The 24,378-nt window shown below is 38.1% G+C and overlaps 2 protein-coding genes across 2 annotated transcripts; one reads left to right on the forward strand and one right to left on the reverse strand.

The window, feature by feature from the left end:
- Positions 1-224: 224 nt before the first annotated feature.
- On the reverse strand, positions 225-6,085 carry LOC135073298 (uncharacterized). The gene is made up of 7 exons (XM_063967413.1): positions 5,819-6,085; positions 5,094-5,276; positions 4,612-4,925; positions 4,382-4,532; positions 3,700-3,817; positions 3,132-3,262; positions 225-2,156 (listed from the first exon to the last, which is right to left on the reverse strand). The coding sequence occupies exons 1-7, from the start codon at positions 5,939-5,941 to the stop codon at positions 2,055-2,057; spliced, it is 1,122 nt and encodes a 373-aa protein (XP_063823483.1). The 5' UTR covers positions 5,942-6,085; the 3' UTR covers positions 225-2,054.
- A 476-nt stretch (positions 6,086-6,561) lies between these two features.
- LOC135073299 (cysteine--tRNA ligase, cytoplasmic) lies at positions 6,562-13,206 on the forward strand. The gene is made up of 11 exons (XM_063967414.1): positions 6,562-6,938; positions 7,039-7,305; positions 7,462-7,678; positions 7,812-8,022; positions 8,209-8,441; positions 8,523-8,756; positions 8,961-9,096; positions 9,553-9,758; positions 11,078-11,240; positions 11,638-11,834; positions 12,376-13,206. The coding sequence occupies exons 1-11, from the start codon at positions 6,757-6,759 to the stop codon at positions 12,499-12,501; spliced, it is 2,172 nt and encodes a 723-aa protein (XP_063823484.1). The 5' UTR covers positions 6,562-6,756; the 3' UTR covers positions 12,502-13,206.
- Positions 13,207-24,378: the final 11,172 nt, after the last annotated feature.

Raw genomic sequence — 24,378 nt, forward strand, 5'->3', positions numbered from 1 at the left:
TTTCGGAAAATTTATAGAAACAAGTTTAGCGGGAAGTATGGCAGGAAGTCACAAAAAAGTGCAATCACGAAAATTAGCGTGATAAAAACAATGATGAAACACTTAAGTTAATAGAGCAATGTAATGAATTATTACAGTAGTAAAATTTTACTGCTTGTGGTAGATTAATAAATATTTTTAGTTACAATTAAATATTATATTAAAAATGGTAAATAAGAAGACAGTTTTAATGTCAATATTTATTTCATAATTCCTATTTTCATTACAAAGTCCCTCGCATAACGTTCGCTCCATTGAAACGACTAAAATAAAACAACTGACTGGAAAATTGACATCACAATAAAAAATCACCAGGTATTTTTCATTTCAAAGAACAGTGCTATTGGAAGACACTGACATGTAGAAGATCATTTGTTCAGCTACACACAAAAGTATTTATAAAAACCTAACTTAATAGCTACAGCAAAGTACTTAAAGTCTATAAAACAATACACGTTATAAAATGAAAGATTAAACTTCTTCAAACCTACTCCTGACTCGATAGTTCCGTTCACATAAACATTCAAAACATTGGGTATAAAAATAAACGCCTTTCAAAATTTCTAATATAATCGAAAGCCATAACAATGATCTTACTTTTATTTACAATTTCATGAAATTTTTAATAGGCATATTTTAAGTATAGATGTGATTTACAGACTATCTAAATCTGGCAAATATTCGTGACCCTATACGACTAGTAAGAAATGCAAGTACTAATTTTTGTACATTTTTTCACTTATCAATAAGATAACACCAGATAAAAATAATAGAATGACTCTATTAACGGGGATATGACTTAGATGTTAACATTCAATATATTTAGTTGTTTTCATATAATTTTATGTACATAAATTCAATGCAAGTCACAGACACATTTGTTATTCTTCTACTTGAATGTTAAAGAATACACAGGCATTCAGGATTAGGTCCAGCAGAAAACAGGCAATTACTTTGATGAATGTAATTTTATATGAGCACTCCTAATAAAATTATTTGCTGGTTTACTAATAATTTTGAAACATTTAAGATTAATTTCTTTGTACAACTTATCCTAATGTTATGCCATATAATATTAAAAACGTGCCTGATTGAATATGCGTATTATGTCATCATGACTTTTTAGCCAAATTAGTATTTTTGTATATTTATGAGCAGAGAATGTTTTAACATTATTGGATAAGGCCCGCCATACATGGACAGCTGGAAACGACAGCATCAAGCTGCGAATGCATGTACTAACTTATTCTACTTACTCACATACACGGAACCGCTCGAGCAGTTGTGACTGCTTCGGGCGGTTGGCAGCATGGTGAAATTTCATCGCGCAGTCAAGCTGCCGCCACTGCACTGACTGCTCGAGAAACGTACAAAGTAGCAATGGTGCTACTTTTTCAAAATCCACATTGCTGCCGATTTGAATGAAAATGAAATAATTGTGACTTGTTGAGCACTTAATACTAATCACAATTTCATTTTCTATGCTCCAGCAGTTATCAGCGGGAGCTTCAAGCTGTTGACTATGACTGCATACAAGAGCGGACCGTGTATGTTGTTCACTGGCTAACTGCTCGAGCTGTGCGTGTACGGCGGGCCTAAAATTGTTTTTGATTCTGCTTGAATGTTATAACGTTTTATAGCCTCATGCTTACACTCTAACATTTTATGTATACTTAAACGTAACACCTTCAGTTGCAATAAAGGTTATTAAATGAGTTAATTTCGATTAACATTTTTGTAAAAATTGCACATGATCATTATTAAAAATAAAATATGAAAAAAACGCAAATTTAGCGTGACTGCGTCGTGATTTATCGCAACACGATTGCGCGGATATAAAAAAGTTTCTAACGATCGCTGCCATAAGTTCATTGTTGTATAATTATTATGTCAGTACGGGGTTAGGGTCACTGTAAGTAATCACAATTGGAAAGCACCAATGCGTGGCCATCGATTGGATCGCGCGAGACGGTGAGTGAGTGGAGCGGAGTCCTGTGGAGAGGTGTGCTTACTGGCTAGATCTGCGTGGAGAAGCGCGGCCGCGGCAGCTCGTACGCGTCGCCGTGCACCGACCGCGCCAGCGCCTTGATGCTCGCGGCGATGTCCGTCGGCTCCACCTGAACCAAACAAATAATGGACAATTTGACACCATTCTCCAATAATTCGAAATCACAACTTTTCTAAAAAGACACTATATTCTGGTCTTAAAAACTTAATTCATTTTAAATTACCTGTAAATTACGATTTTTGGTCGCATTATAATTGAAAAAAGTAGTTTATTTGAGTTCACAAAATAGTGACGTCACTTGCTTGTAATGCCATACAAAATCTATGGAAGAGTTTCGTTTTGACAGTTTTAAAAAGTACGTCAATTGATTGGTGGTGTCAACATGTCTATTAATAATCATCCTTACGCAATCACAAACATGTGTCAAAATGTTTGTCAACATGTTTGTACAGCATCAGACTACACATTTTTGTTGCAGAGTAGTACTTATTTCAATGACTTATGAACCCACAGTGTTTAGCTTGATGTGCTATCTTTACAAATGCTTTTTGGATATTATTCGTTGCACATACGATTTTCTTTAACGTTTCGTAAATATTTCTTGTATAAAGATTTTAGGATAGAGTTTTCAAGATAGGGCACATAATGGGCGCAATTTTGTTGATGAGTAGATGAAATATCGCAAAAGACCGGCTATAAATGAAGATTCCGATTAGGCCCCTCGCCCACGGCGACTTTATGTAGCGCTACAGTATCGATTCTGTCGTGCGTTCGCATTGATACAGTCGCAATACGGTCGTTAGCTGTATGCTCTCGCCTACATAAACACGATTTACTCGTGATGCAAACGCGATACTGACGCGATTCAGTATTCCTCCCTTCGTTCTCTCCCCGATGTCGTCCGACACGGGCGCGCGTTTGCATCGATACAGTCGCGCGTTGGCATCACTGCTGTAGCGCGATGCAAATGCGACTAACGCACGTTAGTAGCGTTGCTGTCGTTCGTTTACGAAACGCGCGACAGTATCACCACAAAAAGTCGCTGTGGGCGAGGGGCTTTAGAAGGTTCGAGAGCAGCACTTACGTCGTCGTCATGCTCGTCGTGTATTTCCCTTTGGAACGGGAAGTTTGGCATGTTGACGGGCAGAGAGCGCGCGATGTCGGCGCCGCCGCCGCGCGGGCGCGAGATGTGGATGCCCTCGTCGTTACTACCCTCTGTTACACAAAAATAAATATTCTTATTTACCAAAGAATTTGTCAAAAATTTAAGAAAATTATTTTTTTAATGAAAGATTAACAGTTTTTTTTCAACAGTTGTTGTTTTTCAAATTAGAAACATTATTTTCTAGTACGTAAAGCCATATACAGAAAGAAAATATATGAACGCGCGCCGATAAGCACTGAACGGTGCCGACAAGTTTCAACACGCGCTGGACGTTGCCATATAAATTGCCATGCCATTCAACTTGCTTCCTTTGTGAACGAACGGACCAGCGCTGACAAGCGCTGGTAAGCGCTTATAAGTTTCCAGCTTTCTTTCTGTATACGGCCTTACAATCTCGGTAATTACGCCGCTATAAAAAGATTGCGATGTTTGGTGTTATTAAATTAATTAATTCTCAATATTATTTTTAAATTGCGGATTTAATTACCATCCGAATCGTAATCATCCTGATCCGATATCATGTTCTGCCGAGAGTCCGTGCCTTCCAAATCAAACAGCTCTTCAGCATCTAATGAATCTTCTTCTGGAGGGAAATTTCTGTTGTGCTGAAAATAAAGAAAATACTGTTTAAATATAAGTTTTATAAAAGTTTATTATCCTACTAAAAGAATAAATTAATGGGAAAGTTTGTGAGGATGGATGGATGTTTCTACAGGGTGTTAGGTAAATGGGTATATGAGCCGACACTAGCCCATGTTAACATGGGCATATAAATGGTATGGTGAAGTCAGAAAATTGATATCTTCATTTTAATTATTTTAATTTTCATACAAATCGGATTTTATAAAATTTATTTTGTATTAAAATTAAAAAAATTAAAATGATGATATCGAATTTCTGACTTCACCATACCATTTACATGCCCATGTTAACATGGGCTAGTGTCGGCTCATATACCCATTTACCTAACACCCTGTATACTCATTCACACAAAAACTACTAAACGAATTTTGATAAAATTTGGTAGGTAATATAGCAATATAGATAGACACGGGCGAAAACATAGGTAGGATCCCGATTTTTTAGAGTGGCTCTCCTTTAATAAGATATTCGCGATAGTTTTCTGTTTTACGAAATTTTGGAATGATGATTGTACTCAATTGCCATACCTTTGGGACATGGTGTGAAAGTTTTTTGGCATCTTTGATGGAGGACAGTCTTCGTCTCTGGAGGGGAGGTAGCTGGGGGGAGGGCGGGCCGTTGTCCAGGCTCGCGTCGGGCCGCCGGCCGTCGCTGTCCACGCGCGCCTTGCTTATGATACTGCAACATTCAATAAAAAATATTAGAAAACCAAACATAAGTACAAAACAAGTCAACAAGTACCAAACATTTTAATTACCTAGCTAAAATTTTATGATCTCTCTGGGCTCTTTCTTTGTAAGCCTCGAATTCTGCGTATTTCTGATCCCTAAATTGTCTCACAGACTCTTCCACCGCTTCGAGCTGAGACTGCAGAGTTTGGTTGAGCTGTTTGCTCAGACTGCCTACGACCGGCGGAATCGGCGCCCAAGCCTTTTTGTCGCTTAACATAACATTGTTTGTGTCTATGTTCTCTTTCATTTCGATATCATTAGTAATTTCTGGCACCAACAAGTTAAAGACTGGCGAGAAATTACTTGATTTTTTTAAACTGTTCACATGATCCACTGAGGTCTGTAAACACATCAATAAATTGTTATATTATGTATAAGGAAAGCATAACAGAATTTGGAACTAATATAGTTTTCGAAAATAAACTTAATTTATGTCATTAGAAAACTTAAAAAGTAAATTAAAATAAGGAAAAGATAAGACAAGGATAATAGTTTTAATAACACTAACTTGAATTGATTTTGGGACAAGTACTATGTTTGTATCATTTGATTTTCCATTGAGTACAGCATGTGTTGTTATGCCGCAAGCAAGGCACGAATGCAATGTCCAGCGGCCTACTGTGCGCTGCCCGACCAATGCTTGCTGCACTACTGTTGGTTTCAATAGTTTTGCAGGACATGAGAGAAGGCTCTGCAAACAAGCAAAATCAAAATAAACATCAAATAGAAATTTATAAAATTTCTTATTAGTTTCTAAAATTAGTCTGTCTTTGACATTTATTAGTTTATGTAATATTTTTTTATGGTTACAATTTTTAATAATTTGTAAAAACCATAATTATTATTATGTAAGTAGCCTGACAAGTATGTAAACAAACACAGTGGGTGGACGTGACTTGTATAGTGTTGGTGCAGGCTGTATGGTGTTGGTAAACTTATATAAAAATGTATCTGAAAAGACTGCTAGCAAACAGTTAGTCTTCAATTCTAAATTTGCATAGTAGGTAGGTATAGTAGTAAGGCAGATACGAAAATAACCTATTTACAAACATAAATGATTAGGTAGACGGTGCGCCGAGCGTACAAGTATTGTGCTATTTATACCTACTATATCGTAGACGACATACGTAGTCTAAAGGAGATCTGTTTAATTCTACTTCATATAATATTAGGAAGCAAACGGGAACCCTACTTTATGTCAAGGTCAAGACATGTTTACGGATTGTACTGTACCTCACTGAAAAAAATATCCCTTTGTTCCGCAGTAGTTATCTCCAGTTTTCCGATATCAATGTTATCCTCAACTTTATCACTTTCCAATGTTACGTTTAAACATTTACAAACACAGAGAGCCATTTTGATTAGAAGTAAGCCGTTTTTTGTATTCAAAACAATGTAAAAACACTCACTAATGTGGGAAATTGTACAGCAATAGTTTTAGTAGGTATTTATCAGTCAGTATAGTAGGTATATGCGCGTATATTTTTATCTTTCGACAAACCGCACAATCGTCTCAACTAGTGGAAAACATACTTTTCTTTGTCTTATTTGATAAGAGTGATAGAGATAGCTATACAAATAAAATCTGCGAAGGTAGCACACGGAAAAATGCTTCCACAAAGAATAGGACTGTGGAACTTTTATGAACTAAATTTTTGTATGGAATTTGACAGCTCATGACAGCTAATGCTTAGACAGTAGCGCCACAGCTAAGAGACTTTTCAATTGAGTGGCATTATCGTAGTTTTCCGACAAGTAAGCTCTTAGCTCAAGGTCGAAGCTAATAATATTGACTGAATCATCAACGAAAATATTTGATATTTTTTTTTACATCTTTCTTTAATTCTGTATCTTTATTTTTTGAAATCAATATACATCTGCACTATCTTTGCAAAGGTTTATAAAAAAAAACAAACTGTCAAAATAGTGCACGACCGTACGTCATCTGAATCTGTCAAAAACGTCATAATTAAAGGTATTGTACGTGCGGTCTGGTGATTCAAAAATATTGGATTTCTTGTAATTGATACATACGTGGCAGGATAATTTTATAGTAAAATGTTACAGTGAATAATATCTTTAAAAGCCTTGATAGTTAAGTTGTAAGTTAATGTAATTAATTTCGCATTTAGCTAATATAGGTTATCGGTTTTCTATCTCCACCTTACAAAATGTCTAAAAGAACTTTACCAACTTGGTCTCCTCCAGCGAGATCAGAAAAGAGACCAGTTCTAAAGCTGTTCAACAGCTTAACACGCCAGAAAGAAGAATTTGTTTGTTCAAATGGGAATAAAGTTAGTTGGTATAGTTGTGGCCCAACTGTGTATGATGCCTCCCACATGGGACATGCCAGGTAACTATTTATTTATTTGTTCATCTTTCTTTCATTGTGTGATAGTTTTTTATGGATTAGATTAAATAATTTGACTTAATCTCAATTTTTATAATTCCAGATCTTACATATCATTTGATATACTAAGGAGAATCATGGCAAATTACTTTGGCTATGATATATTGTATGTTATGAATATAACAGACATTGATGATAAGATTATCAAGAGGGCTCGACAGAACCATTTGTATGAAAAATATGTGAAAGAGCCGAGAAATCTTAATGACACTATAGATGATGCAACTTCTGTAGTAAATTATTATGAAAATGTAGTTAGAAATTCTGGAGATCCAGATAAGAAGAATGCCATGCAGAAAATGTTAGATAAGTATGTCCTTTCCTTATTTACTTATTTACGGGGTTTTTTATGTTCCTATAAATAACTTTTATCAGTTACTAATGTGAGTCATCTAAGAATCAACAATGATTTGTATGACACATTGTGTGATTACATAGTAATGCAATATTTTCTTTGTTTTTCCAGTATCGCATCTGCAGTAAAGGTACTCCAGCAAGCAGTTCAAGAAAATGACAGTGAGAAAATAAAAACATCAAAATGTGAAATGCTAAAGTCAGCTAAAGACCCTATCTCGGACTGGCTGGACCATAAGTATGGTGCCACGGTCACTGATAATGCAATATTTGCATCTTTACCAAAGTATTGGGAAAATGAATTCCATAAAGACATGAAGGCATTGAATGTGAGTTTCTGTTGTATTATAAGCTTTATTTGACTGGTAAAGTAATAATACCTCATATCTAACAAGTATACATATACCTACAATATGATACTTAATTTTTATATAGATCTCAATTACTATTTTTATGTTATAGGTTCTACCACCAGATGTTCTAACAAGAGTGAGTGAATATGTGCCTCAAATCGTAAAGTTTATAGAGAAAATCATAGATAATGGACTTGCATATGAATCAAATGGCTCAGTTTACTTCAATGTGAGTGAATTTGACAAAAGAGACAAGCATCACTATGCAAGACTAGTTCCTGAAGCTTATGGAGACACAAAATCATTACAAGAAGGAGAAGGTAATCATTTCAAATTCAATAACATTTTCATAAGAATCAATCAATGTATTCACAATTTGTCATGCTATTGTTAACTATGACCATGATAGATTGGCAGAACAATCAACACTGTAAACTTAATTTACTAGTGTGGCCTATACTGTACAGGGATTTGTTAAAATAACATTGTGTTATTACCTTTCACAGGTGACTTATCTGATGAAACCGCAGAAAAGCGTTCTGCAAATGACTTTGCATTGTGGAAGCGCAGTAAAGCAGGTGAACCCTCCTGGGAATCGCCCTGGGGCGCAGGCCGCCCTGGCTGGCACATTGAGTGCTCAGCTATGGCATCTGATATCTGCGGAAATAACTTAGACATACATACTGGTGGAGTTGATCTGAAGTTCCCACACCATGACAATGAATTGGCACAAAGTGAAGTGAGTATTTATTTAAAAGCTAATTTTCAATTGTTTATTTAATTATGTTGTATCATACTTGTTACTTAATGTTTCCTCCAGGCTCATTTCGATTGCCCAGGCTGGGTGAACTATTTCTTGCACACTGGCCACCTTACGATCGCCGGATGCAAGATGTCGAAGTCGCTAAAAAACTTCGTGACGATTTCTGATGCACTGAAAAGACATACCGCGCGACAGCTGCGCATCGCATTTTTATTGCACGGCTGGAAAGAGACCCTTGACTACTCGGATAACACCATGGAGATGGCTATTCAGACTGAAAAGTTGTTCAATGTAAGTAGAATTTATTTGATGTTAACAGAAAATACATCTACTTAAAACTATCACCGTATTAGCGCTCAAAAGCTTGCGCCACAACATTCGCTAGTAGCTAAACCAATCGCGCCACTGTCGAGTAAAATCCTGTCATTCGCCAGGGGCACTAATAAGTAGTGAGCAGAATTTTACTGGCTGAAAATAACTGACTATCTTTTGCAGGAGTTCTTCCTGACGGTAAAAGACGCGTTGCGGAGCGGATACGATGAAGGCTGCGGCGGCGCGTGGGGCCCCGAAGAACAGCAACTCTCCAGCAAACTTAGCTCCGTCAAGGAACAAGTGCATGCTGCACTTTGTGGTTAGTCCAATGTACCTACTACTTTTCAAATCAACTGCACATTTTATACTGCACCCTCTGTGCGCCAGATGTCATATTTACATTGAGATGAATACCAGTACCAACACAAAGTGATATGTGTATGCACACCGTATGTTCAAACGGCGACCACTAGTATTGTAGTTCGGTATGCGAACCACTAGGCCATGCAATAAGCCTGGTTTTAGTGTCACGTGGACTGTCAGTGCGGATCGCTCCGCACAGCCGATCTGTATGAACTGCTACGGAGTGGAGTGGTTCCTCCGGACCGCATTACTCTAAAACGCTCCCTAGAAGTTCATACAGATTGGCCGTGCGGAGCGGGTCCGCACCGGACGGTCCGCGTGACACTAAAACCAGCCTAAGTCGCGACACTAGCCTGCGACTGCGTATCTACAGTCAATGACCTCTACATAGACCTCCGACTTTGTTCCATAGACAACATCGACACGCGTGGCGCCCTTGACGCCCTGCGGGAGCTAGTAGGAGCTAGCCACGTGTACCTACGTCAGACGTCACCTCGTCCCGCCCCGCTGTTGGCTGCCGCGGCTCGCTACGTTACTGATATACTGCACATATTCGGCGCCGTCGAAGGCCCGCGCGGGGGCATCGGCTTCCCTGTGGGCGATGGAGATGCTGCTAACGTAAGTTATAGTCTTAGTTGTTATCAACTACTAACTTAGACAGATACCGCCGTGCGGTCTGGCAACGGGTCACCGCCTTGAACTACGTCACCGATATACTACTACACATATTCGGCGGTGTCGAGGGCCCGCGTCTCCCTGTGGGCGATGTAAGTTATAGCGCTAGTTGATATTGGCTACTATAGGTTCAATAAGACAGATAATGCCGCGCGCCTAACCGCTGCTGTTAGCTGTCGCTCGTTTATACATAGAGTGCTTGGCTAGACTGCACACACGGTCGCAGGGCGGGCGCCACTATGGACACTCCAATAAGATTTTATCGTGCATTAACATTACAGCTATTAAAATGAAACATTATAATAATATTAATACCAAGATTATATTTAAACTCATTACATTTGTTATCAACACCAAATTGAAGTAAATTATTTAATACCAAGTGCAAGTCTAATTAGAATTCATTTTCAAAACTTGCAATACTCATCCTTTATTTCAACAATAAAGGTAAAACATGGCACTTACTTGAATATCAGCACACATACTTCACCAACTGACACTTATTTCGGAAAAGTTGTTACTCATAGCAGGGCTGACGATCAACTAACTCAATCTCCAAGCGCTAAGTTCCCATTTCGACTCCGCCCCACCACCAATACCAGACCGGATCGGTGACGTGACGACATCGAACCACAAACCAGTGTTGCCAGTAAATTATAACAATTTATTAACTATTATTATTTATTTTAATTTTTATAGAAATTAATTTGATTGTTACAATACAATATTATTTATAAACTAACAGCAACCTGACCTCAGCAACAATATGCAGCCTATTATAGCCTCAAATTAGGCGTATTGAAACGGACATTAGTCGTCCGTTTTCAGGACCGCACACGTTAAATTCTATGACAGCTGCATTGGAATAAAAATGACAAAGGTTTATAACTTTTTATACCGTGTAATGGCTATGCTCACGTGACATTGGCAAACGTGGAAACACAATAGCCATAGAGGAGAAGAAGAAGAAGACAAATTACCAACAGTAAGCCTAGGCGCAGACCACCAACTTTTAGTGTGCCGATAGTTGGACCCGATTGTAATTTGTTTGAAGAACGGCCGATACCAAATCGGTGTAATGTGCCCACTTTCCATACTGATCAACAGCCTGATCCAACTATCGGCCAACTAAGTCGATGGTCTGCGCGACTGCGCCTAGGCTTAGTGTGCGGTCTTGCAAACGCACGACAAAAGTCCGGCTCAAAACGTCTAATTTGAAAGAGCTCAGAGCTCTTACCTAACCCTAGCCACCTTGTCGACAGTTGGAGAGCCAAGTGATGCCGTACTTAGAAGCGCTGAGCACATTCCGTGCGTCAGTGCGCGACGCGGCCCGCAGCGCGAAGGCACCCGAAGTGTTGGCGCTGTGCGACGCGCTACGGGACTCCGTATTGCCTGAACTGGGCGTGCGGCTCGAGGACAAACCCGGTACGTGCCTAGCTGAATATTATATTTATTTGTAGTTGTCATTTGATACGTTTAGCTGTGTCACAACTCTGTGAAGGCGCCCGATGTGTTGGCGCTGTGCGACGCGCTACGGGACTCGGTGCTGCCTGAACTGGGCGTGCGGCTCGAGGACAAACCCGGTACGTGCTTAGCTGAATGTTATACGCTGTACATTAGCTAAATGTTATACACTGTAGTTGTCATTTGATACTTCGGGCTGCGCCATAACTCCTTGAAGACGTCCAGAAGCACTGGATCAATGCGAAAAGCTACTGGAACTTGATTGATGCGATAAGGGATTTTACTTCGACTTTTCGTTTATAAAAATATTGATAAAGTTAAATTCCATAATATCTCTAACCAATATTTTGTTCATTAGATCGCACTGTTGTCAAGTTAGTCAGCAAAGAAGAATTACTTAAAGAAAGAGAAGAAAAGAAGCGCCAAGAAGCAGAGAAGCTAAAGAAGAAACAGGACCTTCTGGAAGCGCAGCGAGCTAAAGAAGAACAGAAGAAAATCCCGCCTTCCGAGATGTTCAAGCGCGAGACCGACAAATATTCCAAGTTCGATGATAAGGTAAGAATTTCTGGCCTTGCTTTTGCGATAGACGCAATAAATAATTGGTTGATAAATTAAAATATGTAAATATAAAAAAAATATAGCAGACAAAAATCAGAACGTTATGTAATGAAAACGAGTGTATCAAATATCAAGTGCTATTCTTATCTTTGCAAATCGTCTACAGATGTTTAGACGAATTTATTATAATTATTGTTTTCAATGAAATATTATTGATGATTTCATCATGTTGTTCTAAAAGATTCAAATATTGTACAGACTGCTGAAATTTACGTATGTGCAACTGTATAAAAAATTGATACAAAATAGATCCAGATAAATTACTTACAAGAACAAAATACACTATGTAAGTAAATTTTATATAGAATCTAGATACCTAACAAATTCTAGCTCGTAATGTATGTCTTGGCATACATTTGTAAGGCTAAAACTTTGTACCTTAAAGTTGATAAACCATGTTTCATCAACCAAGCTTTGAAAAATCGACAATAAATATAAGTGGGGAAATGAGGTCCTTAAAAATTGTCTTCTTTCGCAGGGACTGCCCACACATGACCACGAGGGCAAAGAACTCAGCAAAGGTTTGGTCAAAAAGCTGCAGAAGCTTCAACAGGCTCAAGAGAAGAAATACAACGACTTCTTAGCCTCCGTGAACTCTTGCTGACCTGGGCAATGAAGTAGCGTTCCATGTTCTATAGCATGGTAGTGACGCTCATAACTCTCTAGGCCGCGTGCCATTTTGAACTTAATTCCATTATAGTTTAAGTGTCACAAAACGTCACACGGCTAATCTTATTTTAACGCGGTATTGCTACGTCAGTGACGGAAATGAATTAAAAAATTCATTGTAATGAGGGCTATCGTTTTTATATTTAAGAGTTGGCACCCCTGGCGATTGACAGGACCTTACTCTACAGTGGCGCTAACTGGTGAGCGCTAAAACGATAGCCCTCATTGCAAAATGTCTAAGGCTTCACTGATATTCTCTTTAACTATTTTATTTAACAGCAACTTTAGCATTAGGTGTGTCCTAATCCTAATTCTTGCATTTGCATATTATTTTGTATTATTATAACTAAATTATTAAAAATGACGTTCCTAATTTACCTACAGGGATCTGAGATCCACCAAAATAAAGTATTAGTATGGAAAAATTGCGTTTGTATTAGCTTACCTATAAAATTGCCGGATTTCGGATTGTTAACTTCAGGACATCTTAACCGAAATCATTGTAAATAAAATTTAAATTGAATGAATGTGTGTATAAATTCGATTGATATGTAAGAACGCCGTTCATATTATAATTAAGCCAGTGCCTTTAAATTATTTTTGTAAACAAAACTCGTACTCATCAGGTCATTATTTTGTAATTAATCCCAACTAATATTATAAATGCGAAAGTAACTCTGTCTGTCTGTCTGTCTGTCTGTCTGTCTGTCTGTCTGTCTGTTACGCTTTCCCGCTTAAACCTCGCAACCGATTTTGATGAAATTTGGCATAGAGATAGTTTGAGTCCCGGGAAAGAACATAGGATAGTTTTTATCCCGGTTTTTGAAACAGGGACGCGCGCGATAAAGTTTTTCTGTGACAGACAAAATTCCACGCGGGCGAAGCCGCGGGCGGAAAGCTAGTATAATATAAAATGTAACAAGATGATGATCACGCTATTTATAACATTCATAGACGACAATGATCACGCTATTGATAACATTCATAGTAAGTATTATTTTTAATTAATAAAGGGTTTGGCATTATATTTCTTGTTTTTGTTTTCTTACACTAGATATGCATGTAAAGCCACTCAGTTTTTTTTCGTAACATGTTTTCAACATATTTGTCAGTTACGTATTATTTTAATACAGTATTTTTTTTATAGCTACAGTATAAAATCAGACTACAGTTTTTACTATAACGTAGACACAGAATAAATCTATACTAATATTATAAATGCGAAAGTAACTCTGTCTGTCTGTCTGTATGTCTGTCTGTCTCGCTTTCACGCCTAAACCACTGAACCGATTTTGATGAAATTTGGCATAGAGATAGTTTGAGTCCCGGGAAAGGACATAGGATAGTTTTTATCCCGGTTTTTGAAACAGGGACGCGCGCGATATAGTTTTTCCTGTGATGGACATAATTCCACGCGGGCGAAGCCGCGGGCGGAAAGCTAGTATTATAATAAAGCATATTAATTTATTCAAATCTTTGGATTTGATGTAACGCAAAATGAGCCACAAAGTTTCACTTCCATTCTATGAGTGCAATGATTTAAAAAAAGTCCCTAACTATGTTAGAAGTATAGACAACTTTATTATTGATATGTTTTCATGCGATGAGCATTGACAAATTAAGTTAAAAAGAGGGAGGCATTAAAATCCACCGATTATCAACATTAAAAACGAATTATTTTGGCGTCTGCTTTAACAAAGACGAGTCGTACGCTTCAATGAGATCTTTTTGAGGGTAGCCGCCGCGTGCGCCGATAAAAATACAAAAAAAACGTGAACAGAAGTTGAAAAAAGGTAAAAAGTGAGGTAAACAATCTGTGCGTTTTTTACGCCAGTAGTTTGGGAGGGGTGCCGCAATTAACTGTAGCACGAGCGCGGACGCCTCGCACACATCTGCGATTGCACGTCACTTTTCTGTACCATGATTGAATAAGATTTTAAGACTTTGTTCAGACGCGCGATAACCGCGTGGCTTCTGGGTGGTTTTCATTGGCGAGACACGGGGCGGTAGACGTTTGGTTACAGTTTAATGCAAATGTAGGAGAACTGCCCAGCAACCGCGCGATTTTCGCTGTGTCTGACCCATAACATAAGTACACATAATAAATGTATCAACTACTAACTTATCAGTATCATTTTCTTTTGTTCCTTATCCATTTGATTTTTAGTTCGGGTTTAATTTGGAGATCATACATTTAACGACCGTTAGCACCTGACTACCACTCCGACGATGATGATGAAATCTCAAAATTGTATTGATAAGAAGGTGATTCGAAAGCCACTCTATGCATTTGCTTTGTAACTATTTTACTTATCATGAATTATTTTATGCTAGGGTGACGTGGTTCATGTTTGTCTCATTCAAAATTTTCCAAATGCTGTATTTTCCAATTGAATAGCTTTATAACAATGTATCCCTCTACTTGACGTTAAAAAAGTTTGACGAAATCTATGCTACAAGTAATTCGAATAAGTTTACCGAATTAAAATTCTCACTAATAACGGAAATTCCCAGCCGGGCCCTCAAGGTATTCGGTGTTTGAATATGATTTAAATACGTTTGATTATAATCGCATTGATCGTGGTCAGACACGGGCAAGCAACAATTGGCGCGGCCCGCGGAGGGTGCGCTCTTCCTAGCAGCGGTTGACCGCCTGGAGAGATGTCAATCATTTGAATTCCACCGTTCATTTGTTTGAATGCATATTGTTACGTTTCCAGATTCCGTTAAGATTTTACGATAACACAATATCATAATGCAACCAGCGAACTGAATATTGCGATTTGAGCAAAAATTTTTACTTTTCTGAAGTTTTCCTTACAATCGATGAGGTGGAAAGTGATTCGTAACGGTCATGCCATAGAAATGTAAATCTTGAACTGTTTGGCTACTTTTACTTGAGAATTTGATAAAATCTTTAATAACAGAAATTCTCAATGTGTGACAATTGATTTTATTCCGTTTTTTTCCCATTCCTTAATAATAAATACATTTGTCTCACCGGAAACCACTTCAGCGTTCAAATTGCATTTAGGTAGGCAGTAGGCACATAACTTAAAAAAAAAAACTTAATTGCGACGATCAAGTTTTTATGAACTGCTATCTACATACATTCACTCATTATTTATTCAGCGACTGTGCCTACAAGTTTGATTGCCATCGGAGCAAGAAATATTTCGATGGCAATTAAAACTTTAATTTATGAATAAGCCGTCGTGGCGGCTCCCTCGCTGTCGTCGGCCGGCAATATCTCAGGATATTTGCGGAGCCCGGCGCTCCCGTCGGACGGGGTTACGATTATGCCTTGTTTTTCATCGCCATCCCAGAAGCAAGCGGCAGCCGCTGAAAAAAAAGAAACCAATTTTGCACGCTCATTAATTATTTAAATCTCATTAAACAGCCGCAAGTTTCCCTCTCTTGTTTTGTAATTTCGCGACGCTCCGGCTAATTCGAGTCGTTGGACAACAGGGGAATAAGAACTTAGACTAACAAAAATTAAAGTCTGTGTACCAATTTCGCCAATCCAATTTTTCTGAAGGACCTAGAGCATGATTTGTGTGTTTAATTGCGTATTGTTATGGCTTTCGGTTACTATGTAGAGCAATGTACCTAAATACTTAGAACATATTTGGCTTCTGAACTATGTTCCTTATGTATCTTAGTGTAGGTATTTATAGTTCTCCATGAGACAGATTAAAACAAAAATATTAATGTATTGTGTATTAGGTACCTAACTACTCGAAATTAGGTTACTTTTAACGTAAGTAGTTAGTAGTATAATTGACATTTGTTTTCTTGAAGTTGTACTTAACGCAAATTATTTAATTTTAGACGCAATGAAGAATGTTCACTAATTTTGTTTTTTAGCTTTCTGTATTATCTGTTAAAAATAAAAAATACACGTAAAAGAATTATTTCGATACGTCAATTAGTTTCCAAGATATTGAATTTTAAAAGTGCGGGCGGCGGCCAGCCCGCCATTTTATGCGCGTGACGTCATATTACAGTGACTGGCTCATATTTGTATGGGTGGAATCTTGCAAGCCGAATTAAGACCCACTTCCAGGCAACCGATTAAGCTGAAATTTCGCAAACACATGTGATTTGGATGACCATGCAATATTATGATGACATGGAGCTGATCTGATGATGGAGCTGGAAGGTGGCCATAGGAACTCTATAATAAAACGACTTAAATCCATCGAGTTTGGGCTCGTTCGTTTTGTATTGATGAGTACTTTAATTCTATATAGTAATCAGGGTCTAATGATGGAGCTGGAAGGTAATTCGCAATAAAACGACACAATCGCATATAGTTTGGGTTTGGTTCAATTTTAATTTCTGTGATGTGTCTGGGTGTTAATATGTATAATAAGTTTGTATTTACAAAAAAAAATGTATTTAAGTATGTTTATATCCGTTTTCTAGTGAGCGGACACTGTGAATGTACGTCACGCGGGGTCACGTGACCGTCGGCGGGACTCAAATTTAAGCGAACTTTGAATGCCTATAAAATCATAGCTAACTACTGGTTATTTTTGAATGAAATAAAAACTAATGTATTTGTAAATGTAAAAGCTTAACTGTAACATAGGTTTCAAGTGATTTTGCATACCTAGTAACATTCTCAATTACGAGTACCTTCTTAAACATCCAGTAGAAGTCATTTTTCAGTGTGTTTTTCATAGTGAAATTCATAAATTGTTTGCACAGTTTGAATCAAGTTTTTTTCCATACCACTAAAAACTTTGGGGCTTTATCTTTCCAGTAAAATACTTAAATGGCTTTATTAAATTCTATTACACTCTTGAAGTCACGATTGTCACCACAATCGAGGCAGGCACGCTTAAGTCACCTATACAGGAAATCATTTATCCTCTCTGCAATTAGGTTAGTCGACTCTAAAGCGTAAACTCAAAGGAACCAAATAAAAATCCATTTACAAGCTTCAAAGTCATTTAGTTGAACAGGAAATTATACTGCGTTGTTGTAGGCTCTACATAAACAGAAGTACCTTCCGTACAAACACTCGAACGTCCGCGTTGACGCTCGCTTCCGATTCGATGATAAAGTCTCTGTGGAACGTCTTGTTTTGGATGAATATTTGAAAATTAGGAAATTAAGCGAAGCTGGCGGCTGAAAGGTGCGGAAACGCGGTGTCACCGTCGCCCGCGCGCTTTGCGGGTAGTCTCGTGCCTCGAAACCCAACCTTCATCTACCTACTGTCTTTCTTACTTCAGTTACAGAAATTAGTGAAAAAAATTGCACATATTTTAACAAGTGCATGCTAAGCTTCTGATTCCGTTTAAAATCTATACAACTAAACCAAAAATTTTAATAAAGTGATTATTGTGTTCTACAATATAAAAGCTTGAACTCGCGATGCATTAAAAATACTTAAATAGTTAATATAATAAAACCACACAGTTATCATTAATTTATTAGATTAAATTAGTTAATGGAAAATTTAGTCATGTTCGTGACTGGATTGCAGCCCAGACCAAAGGCGACAGCGTACCGAATAGAGCCGAAAGAATGCTTTTCAGGAGTCTTACGAGGAGGTGGAGGAAAAATAAATGATTTATTATAATCTCTCTCCTATCAGTGGCCATGCACAGGAGAGTGCGAAACCTACATAAGGTTGAGATAGCATCCAAAAATTATTTCTTAAATCGTTTCAGCCGAAAGACGTCCACTGCTGGACAAAGGCCTCTCCCAAGGATTTCCACAAAGACCGGTCCTGCGCCGCTTGCATCCAGGTACTTCCCGCGACCTTCACCAGATCGTCGGTCCACCTAGTGGGAGGCCTGCCCACGCTACGTCTTCCAGCTCGTGGTCGCCACTCAAGAACTTTCCTGCCCCAGCGGCCATCAGCTCTTCGAGCTATGTGCCCCGCCCACTGCCACTTGATTTTAGCGATTCTGAGGGCTATGTCAGTCACTCTGGTTCTCCTACGGATCTCCTCATTTCTGATTCGATCACGCAGGGAAACTCCGAGCATAGCACGCTCCATCGCTCTTTGGGTGACCTTGAGCCTTCTTATGAGCCCATAGTAAGCGACCACGTCTCAGAGCCATACACCATCACTGGCAACACACACTGGTCAAATACTTTTGACTTGAGACACTGCGGTATTTCGGACGTGAGAATTTCGCGAAGCTTCCCGAACGCTGCCCAGCCGAGTTGGATTCGACGATTAACCTCTTTCTCGAAGTTGGACCTACCTAACTGGACTGTTTGTCCCAGGTATACATAATTGTCAACAACTTCGAGTGTAGTGTCTCCAACCTTCAGAGGAGTGGGTACAACACGGGCATTTGACATAATTTTTGTCTTGTCCATGTTCATTTTAAGACCCACTTGTTGAGAGGCTCTACTGAGGCCATCGAGCATTGTGTTTAGGTCCTCCACGGTCTCAGCCATGACTACGATATCGTCCGCGAAACAAAGGTGGGTGATATACTTTACTATTTCTTAAATAATTAAATGATATTCTGGCAAAAAACAATTGTTATTCATATGAAAAAATATAATAAGTTCACGCACCAGTTGCTGCTGTTAGGGTTAAATTAACGTATTGTCCGATAAATTTTAAACTTAGTAGATAGTAGAGTTATATTTCAATCGCCCAAATAGCACCTAAACCATAGCAAATAAAATATTATTTACTGATTTGTATCGTATTTCTATTCTAAATGATATTTGAATTAACTACTTAACAACGTTTAAAAATGTGACACACTGCTCTCGCCTTAATTTCCCTGGTATCCTACATTAGTAATATGTAAGATGCTAATTACTGTAAGTACTCATAATGTATATTGTACCCTAATGTTTTAGATAAGAAAAACTAAGATCATGTTGCCAATTGCATGTTAAGAATGTTACAAAGGTATAACATAAATAGAAAGAAATGAAACGTGTTATATTTATAGGTATTATTGTTGATCGAGTGCTCGAAGACAGGGGGTGGCGGTCGCCCCGGGGAGGGCGATCACTCGCCCGTGCTTTAATTGCTTTTCACTTAGCAACCGCTCATGAACAGAGAACGCTCGTGAAAATGAAGAAAAAATCATTACATCAACATCTTTTAGAGATTGCCCAGATTTAGGACGTTCAGCGAGACAGCGACCTTCTTATATAACGCTTTCCTCTTTCTTGTTTTTCCAGCGCGCCTCATTTCCGGAAGGGGGTCGCGAGGCGGCGCGGGCGCGGGTGGCGAGGGGCCTAAGTAATTTCGCTTAAGAACTCTAAACGTAATTAGTGTAGGGCGTGCAAAGGGAAGGGCTTGAAACTTGGAGAGGGTTGCGTCCCGCGTCCCGCGCCGCTCGCCGCCTGAATATTTGATCGCGCTCGTCTCGCGATAATATTTGTCGGAGGAGGTTTCCGTAAACACGAGCACATTTCCCTACCTACTTGTACTTTCCTTCATCCCACTTTTCAAAGCTGTCGCGCGCTTTTAATTGGACTCAGTGTTATTTATAAGTAGACTCGTGATAGAATTAAAATCGCTCGGTACGGTGCTCTCGAATAGGTGCCTACACAAAATGTTTTTAATGTTATTAAGTTTTTTGACGATTTTTCTTTCAAGAAAATCCTCTTTATAAGACTTCAAACACATTTACAGCGTCTTTTGCTTTGACAGTTGTGATGAATATTATTAATTTTCTTTTTTATTTTCATTTTGTAATCTGCCACGCGATGTTGGTCTTGTGTGGGATTATTTTTTGTAATAAATTCGTATTTGATGAACATAGCAACAAAATTATCTGTACCATAAATTTTAGGACCGTATTTGTAGGCAATTGTGACTATACTTAGTAACATTATTAGAAGTCTAGGTATGGAAATCATGAAAATGTTTTACATCTGGCCATTACAAATCATCTCTTACAGCAATAAATTAATTATATGGACTAATTACCTATTATTTAGGACTAATAATGTAAGTAATATGCCTTAGTGCTTTCACTTTTTAGAAGATTTTTGTTCAGGGATAGTATTCACACATGATTTTATAATAATGCCATCGAAAAATTTCTTTTTCGCATGTCATCTAGATTAATAGAATAATAGGAGTATCTAACAGAAATACTTAAAATTAATCTAAATAAATTGGTTAGATTGTCAGCACTCCCCTTTAGCACAAGACGAGAATTTATTTGATAGCCTGAAGAAGCAAAGGCAATAATTTACAAATTCAAAAGGCCTGTGAAACAAGAGAGGGAATTAGAATTTGTAATTAGCCGGAGCTCGGCGCGGCTACTCCTACGACATTTGATTAGCAATTATGGTAATTTGACTTAGAGCAGGGTAAGATTTCTTCTAATTTGTTAGTTAAATTATTATCGCGACTGCCAGGACATATATAATTTATTCCTTTATTCAAATATCTCTCTTAATTACGCCCATTTTTAAATACCATTCATACTTTCTTAGGTAATTAGTGGTCACACATTGTTTTAACGAGTAGGTAAAGGGAAACAGTATTCACTGAATATAATAAGGATAAAAACACTAATTACTGTAAATTCCATATTAGGTAAAATAATATAATTTTAATTATTTTAGGTAATGTAGAGTTTTTTTTTCAAACAAGAATCACTAATCAGCAACTATGGTTTTACATACATAGAATCAATCACACAATCATATTAATAAATTACCTAATTAGTCAAATAATTGGTGGTAATAAAATTGGCAGTTCTGTAAAGTTTTATTTCACGATTAGTCCTAAAGGGCCTCTACATATCATACGAATACGAGTACCTATGTATGAGCATGTTAATGGATGAATTTAAAAGTGTATGCAACTAACAAACAGCAGTAATCCTGAGATAGCTTTTGTAAAGATTAATCGTTTAATTAGCAAATTTAATGTATTGCGAAACAATAATACTTCGTCACGGGGATGCAAATGCCGGTGGCGGTGGCTGGGGTGACGGGCAAAAAGTGCGTGCCGTCAGCCGCCGAGCAGCGGCACTCCGCGCGGTGCAATTTAATTATCGGAGCGAGCTCCCGCGCTTTACCCTTTTGTATCTTAACCCCCGGATGAAAAAATACTCTCCCATAAAATAGAGGACGGGTACGAAAAAAGGAGCGTATGCAAATTCAGGATAAAATATAGCCCGTAAATGCCACCGTTTCTAAAAGAATATTAGAGACGTTTTTCAGTGGGTGGATGGGGGTGCTACTTTATACTTTGTCTCCTCGCGCTAAGTACTGCAGCGCCGGGTGTCCGCGGCGGAATCCGCCTTAATTTGCGACTGTTGTTCAACAATAAATCAACGTGCACGCTCGCTTCCAATATGCCCTTGGAGATAAATTTTACAATTGCTTTTATACTTCATAAAGTCTGGTGTTGCGCGAGGATTACCTACCTGTTTTACAATGTTTGCTTAATTTCAAAAGTACATTTTTATTTGAAAATCGGTTTTCGGGGACCTATGCCTAAATTTTATTAATTCTCTTTACCGAGATGACTATAAATACGTGATCAAAATATGTAAATAATAGGTAACTTAACTCTACGTAGTCATTAACAAATATCTTGACTCTACATTACATAGTGATTCATAAATATGTACCTACTTACTTTATGGTAATTAAATAATTTTTGGAAAAAAGAAATTACAATTTGTATTAATAACGTGTGATTAGCAGCGACGTAATTACAGAGTATTTAGTCGTGTGGTAAGATTGGAAGGTTTTTTCGGAAAGTAACGAGGGGTCACCTGAAGAGGAATGAGTTAATAGGTGTTTTAATTATTGAGGACGCGGCGGCGGGCTGCGCGGCCGGAGCCCGAGAAAGAGACAACATCAAATATTTAGCGCGTAATGCCGGCCGCTCTCTCGCTTGTAATTAAAGCGTCCTTTCCTTTTTTCAGCGGCCTGATACAATATTCAGCATGAGAAGGAAGCGCTTCGGTGGCGGGGTGGCGCCTCCATTGTATTCGCTAAGGAAGATAAATTAAAAAATATAATTACAAGGCGGCCGCCATAATTCTCGGCAGGCGGGTTGTGGGGGGGCGGGCGGCGCGGGTGGGGATAGTGGAGAAACGGGCGCTCCCGGAGGAGGCTTCTTAAATATTTGGGGATAGCGCGTACCTACGCATTACGTAAATTAATGACACGGATTCGAGGAAGGATGGCGCCCGCCCGCGCCCGCGTCACCGCTCCGACCCGTTGTTTGTTTTGTTTTAATGTGCGTTGTTAACGACGTTATTAGACGCAAATTATAATACGAGAACCACTCCGGGCCCGAGAAGCCCCTCGGTCCGGACTGATTGGACTAATGACTCCTTTTATACGCATTATTATTGTGCGAATCTGACTCGTGGACCTCTGTTGGTTGCCTCAATTTATATCTACTACGAAAAATAACAGTCATTTATTAGGAGTTTACTTATTATTTCTGAGAATTATACCATCATGCTTTACAGTCCCTTTTGTTTGTATAATGAATGGATAAATTACACTGGCGTTAACTAAGTATGTCATTACCTTAATTACGGTTTACGTAATATAAGCAGAGATTAGTTAGTACTTGAACAAATGCATGAACGGATTGCAATTTCATACATTATCTCTTGCATAAGATTTAAGGCGAGTTTATGAACCCGGAACTCGGGCACTATGTTACGGTTAGTGGTGTGTGAGCGCGCATGCCCTGCGTTCAACAAGTGTCCGCATGTGCTCGCGAGCACACACGGCCAAACATCGCATATGTAGAGCGTATGAAGATAAATTGTTCCTTGCCAAACCAATTTAATATGGGCAAACGCTTAACACACCTTCACAGTATAATCTTGCATTTATCACTTTAAGTATGTCTAATACACTGTGAATAAAAAGATCACGCTATTATTTGGTCCTCCGAATTAATTTTATAAAATTGAAATAGCGTTTTTACGGTTATCCTGGTGGCGTTATTGAATACAAATCAATGAGTTTATCGAATGAATTATTTAAAGAGTAGATGATCTTGACAATGGGAACTTTGCAATTCTGGTTCTCAGTGTGTTGGGTAATTAACATCAGGACAACAAAACATATTATTGAGCTTTGATGCTCCAACTTGAAATAGAGCCTATCACAGACCTCAGGGGTTGAGCAGCAATCAATAATCTAATAGACGCAACCTTTTTAACTACAGATACGGTCGCTTAAAGTTTCAGGATACCTATTATACTGGTTAATTTTACATACATCCCTTTTAAGGGAGAATCAATAACGTAGATTGATATTGTGTTGAGTGAATACAGATCTACCGTATCTAAAAACTCTAACATACATTTATGGACATAACATACATGACACTAATTAGCTAATTAGATAATAAAAACATGGCTATAATAGATTATTTTTCCAAGAAATCCTGAAAGATCTCAAAAGGTTAACTTGATTATTTTTTGTACCAAGTATTGTATTAACAGACCTCCGTATATTCTGATATTAGGTATATCTCACAGACAACGACTTAACATCGTTGGGCATATACGAGTTTAATGTTCTTCACGATAAATGTTACCTATATATTTTGTATGTGTGTGTATATTAAGGACATGAATGTTAAGATTTCATATTACTCATGTTAGGTAAATGAAGATACAAATCCTGAACACATAGTAAAACATTAAATCATTAAAAAATATTCAACATTGCAGATATTTACGTGAGAAAAGAGTTGAAAGAGTAGTTTACGAGCATCGAAGCGAGAGGGGCGATTTGTGAATGAATCCACGCGGATACGCTCAGCTTGATGCGTGTAGATGTAGATTGTAGAGTCGCGAGCGGGCCCATTCACGCTGCA

The sequence above is a fragment of the Ostrinia nubilalis genome, chromosome 7 (assembly GCF_963855985.1).
Source record: "Ostrinia nubilalis chromosome 7, ilOstNubi1.1, whole genome shotgun sequence".
NCBI lineage: Eukaryota > Metazoa > Arthropoda > Insecta > Lepidoptera > Crambidae > Ostrinia > Ostrinia nubilalis.